Source organism: Styela clava, chromosome 13, assembly GCF_964204865.1.
Source record: "Styela clava chromosome 13, kaStyClav1.hap1.2, whole genome shotgun sequence".
NCBI lineage: Eukaryota > Metazoa > Chordata > Ascidiacea > Stolidobranchia > Styelidae > Styela > Styela clava.
The window spans coordinates 13,165,949-13,170,102 of record NC_135262.1 but is presented as its reverse complement, the minus strand read 5'-3'; the positions used below and the strand labels follow the sequence as shown (position 1 = coordinate 13,170,102).

At 40.3% G+C, this 4,154-nt stretch overlaps 1 protein-coding gene across 1 annotated transcript; it reads right to left on the bottom strand.

Annotated features, from left to right (window-relative positions):
- Window positions 1-840: 840 nt before the first annotated feature.
- LOC120332674 (salivary peroxidase/catechol oxidase-like) lies at window positions 841-3,730 on the bottom strand. Its single transcript, XM_039399972.2, has one exon. It carries the CDS (start codon window positions 3,722-3,724, stop codon window positions 1,052-1,054), a length of 2,673 nt encoding a protein of 890 aa, XP_039255906.2. The 5' UTR covers window positions 3,725-3,730; the 3' UTR covers window positions 841-1,051.
- Between the last annotated feature and the right edge of the window lie 424 nt (window positions 3,731-4,154).

Below are 4,154 nucleotides of genomic sequence, written 5' to 3'. Positions count from 1 at the left end.
GTGTGCATGAGCCTCTATCGGTATTTGTAGCGTTTTGAAAGATTTGTTGCAAATAAGAAGCGCTTGGCAAGTTCTTACATCCATTTTTCTTCAACCTATTTAATACAAAAAAATTAAATAGTACAGCCATTTTGAACAAAACAGCCAAAAAAAACTTGATTGAAAACAATTGTTTTAAAACAATTCATTTTGAACAAATCCCTAGCCATATGACAGCAGTGACGAAGCGCATATCTAACTTCGCGCCGCACGATCCACGGGGATATGAAAGCTGATAAGGCGGCATAATCATGTCCCTATGTCGGGTATGGACACGCAAAGTATGCGCATTCAAGTATTATCTGTTGGGAAATTATTGCTGACATTGAAGAGTAACTAAAAGCAAGATATAATAAATTGCTGAGTTATTTTTCGGCTATATTTTCTTTCCCAAAATAAAAATAAAAACGCCATCCATGAAATATAACAATACGCTGATTCGAACGGTAAACATTCATTCCTTAGTATATTTAAAGTTAGTAAACTTGCAGTATTTTGATCACTTTTTGGTTTCTCTGACTGCGGCCGCCCGCAAGGCCTCCTGAAAAAAAAATGCAGCCCTTCAATCCCGCAACCTTGGATCACCCTGATATAGATGTACTGTTTATTAATCAATTTCAGCCGCTAACAGATATATACTATGCTGTTATGGAATAGACTCTGTACTCAGTTAGCAAACACTACTATGGAATCTCATTCGATAACTTAGTCTCACTGCAAACAAATTCATTTTATTATCAGTTTGAAAAAATCACGTTTTCAATATAGTGCATGCATGATGCACTATGGTTATATAGATATATATATATATATATACATTATTTGGACCTCCTGAAGTATGCGCACCAAGATGGCGCACAACCTGAACTCAGGTGTACCAGGTTAGGGTTCAGGTTATGCGACATCTTGGTGCGCATACTTCAGGAGTACCCATTTTTATTCATTGGCCACAGAAAAACCTACGGTTACAATAAACTCTTGTGGATGAAAGATAATGAATTGCGCATAGTTTTCAGGGTCGACAGCAAATGCCGTATTGCGTGCATAAGTCTCTGGCGAACAACATGACTGGAGAAGACGTCGACATGTAGTGTATAAATGGAGGATTGCAACAAACACGGTACAAATTACAATACGATTTCGCAATATTTAAAGCTCCGTTGAAACTGAGAAAACCAGAAGGTTCAGGGTAGCCATTTTGGCGAGTTATCTCTTTGACAAAACCAGAAGGTTCAGGGTAGCCATTTTGGCGAGTTATCTCTTTGACAAAACCAGAAGGTTCAGGGTAGCCATTTTGATGGGTTATCTCTTTGGTACTTTTTTTTTTACCGAAACACAATGCACGAACTGAGTACTTGTGACACTTTCCGTTAATTTGATGATTGTCTCGACATAAAAATCCGGACTTAGGGCCGAATTTTTCAAATACGTCGCCGGTTTCACTCGCAAATTTCTTGCCTGACATTGCCTGAATTGCCACCACATGATCACATTTAAATTTGTAAATTTCGACTGATGATTCATGGCCGTAAGAAGAAGATGCCAAAACCCAATCTGACCAGTAGTGATTCGGCGAAAGTTGAAATGGGAAGTCTGAATATTTAATTGAACCAACGGGGCAAGCAAATTGAATTTGTATGAACCGACTGTGGGGCACAGTTCGAAGGTTGTAGCCTAATCGAGTTTTGCATGTTTCGTCTGGCCTCGTTCTCAAGATATGTAACGGGGCCATTTGGACATCGACTCTTTTTTTGTTGGTATACTTCGTAACAAACCATACGGTCCACGTGTATTCAACAGTTCTTGCTTTTTGCTTTTGAAACCGGATATCCGACTTCCACGTGTATAGATCTATACCTGGTATGCTGTAGCAACTGACGAGGTTGTGGGGTTTTCCGTCTTTCATATTCAACGGCTTCTTCGCCACAATTTTCATGTCTTCACCGACTTGGCAAAGAATACTAGCGAATGTTGTGTTGCGTATCGCAGCAAGTTGTTGTGGTGTGAATGAAGAGTGATCGCGCTCGTTTTCGTGCCAGTAACGGTCACCCATTCTTAGTGAGCGGAAGCCGTAGGCTAAAATACAAGCAAATGTTGGTCCGACTTGCCCACCCTTCACGGGGTTTTCGGCTATTCCTCCAGCATACAGATCGATGTCGTGCACAGATTCGTAAACTTGTTTTAGGCGACTGATAACATCACCTGGTATTTCGCTTGATAAGTCATAGAAAGAATTAGCTTTAGGTAAACCACACAATTCTCTGTATTTATTATATCCCGGCAAACCATGATCTCGTCCTCTCTGCATGTTGACTGCAAAAAGATCTCCGCCAAATTTTTTATTTCTTTCCGCATAAAGTTGATTGCGCAACGCATCAATCATTGTAGGATCAGTTTTCTGAGCGTTGTCAGTCATTAAGCCACGCAAGAACGCTCCTGAGCCACCTCCAAACTTGTTTAAATGAGCATCACTGGTAAAAAACGTACCGGCGATCGTAACGTCTGGTATGTGCCCGCGTTGGAGAAAAGAATTAGGCCGGGACAATACATCACTAACTTGACTGTGGGCGTACCTTAAAGCTGCAGTTGCAAATTCGTTAGTGATGGCTACATTATATCGTTTATCGTATCCGTTCCAATATGAATATCCATCAATGAGTTTTAAACCAAATCTTTTAGTCCACAATGGTCCCAGCATAAGAGGGATATACTCTCGATACGTTATAGACTGGTATACTGCGGATACTATACGTCTAGTAGTGTGAAAAACTTTATCACCAGTCCACGCTTTATTGATTGATTTAAGACTCCTGGCAAGGTGGTTATGATATCGAACCATAATAGTATGCAATGAAATAATTCCGGGGTTTTCGTTTGCTCTTACATCACCGGCTACGAAGCACGGAATATCCGATGGGGTGTGAACTTTTATCGGGCATTGCATTGAGTCCGCAATGCCCGTATAGGCTAAATGATCTTGATTGGGGAGGTTTCTGTGTCGTCCAGATGCCGGGTTTGTTGAAGTTTTTAGTTCTCCTGAAGGAGATCTAAGATCCCGCAATTCACGCGCCTCTTCATCAGATTTTCCATAAGCAAACGAAGCGTCAATTACACTCGAGAGCTCGCTTACTTGTTCTCGATAAGGAAATTTGCATCCATCTGCACCAGTCGCAGCTTTTGATCTTGCGAGAGGCATGCATTTAACATTATCTTCTCTTCTCTGAATATCACCAAACGGTATTTCTATGTTGATACAGTCTTTATTAGGGTTGTAACAGTTGCAGTCTAACTCTGAACCATCGTTTTCAGTTGTGATTGCCGTGATCACAATATCATGCGCAAGCAACTGTCCATAAATTACATGCATATATGATATGTCGCTTGAAATAGATAGCTTAGAGCCCTCCAATGTATTCGATATACTTCTTGTTGATGGAAGTTTTCGAAAAACACCTTGCGATCTTGGCTGGTCTTTTGAATCGTCATATTCAGCTGGTAACAAGCGATTCAATACAGTATTGGTAGCACCTTGGGTGGGGTTTTCCAAGTTGTTACAAGCCCCATCATATGATTGATGTGTACTTGAAGCGCAATTTACTTTTCGCGTTGAGCACTTTCTTTGTTCCTGGCACACACCTAGACTTGACTGAAGAAGAAAAAGTCCGATCATTACGACAAGCGCCATTTCGTCGTCTTCCACTGATCTGCGTATTAAAAATTCGTTTGTGATATTTATATCTGAATATACAAGTATATTATCCCAATCAGGAACGAATATTATTTATCATGTAAATACCTAACGAAGCCCCAGGTCAAGTCGAAAAACGTGTATTACGGCGTATTACACTGACGTGAATTGCTAAGGTTAAAATTGCTGAGAAAGTCGGGTTTTATACAGCTGGAGATTGGAAATTCAAAAATGGACCTTTTGTGGAAAGCCCCTGCCAAAAAAGGATAATAACTTATATCTCTATTTTAAACTCAACTTTTGGAAATTTCAACTACTAACAACTTTCCCAAAATAAATTTACCCAGACGATGTTTCTTACAAACATTATTTGGTGCTCCCGAAGTATGCGAACCAAGATGGCGGACATCGGAGCGTAACATGGGTA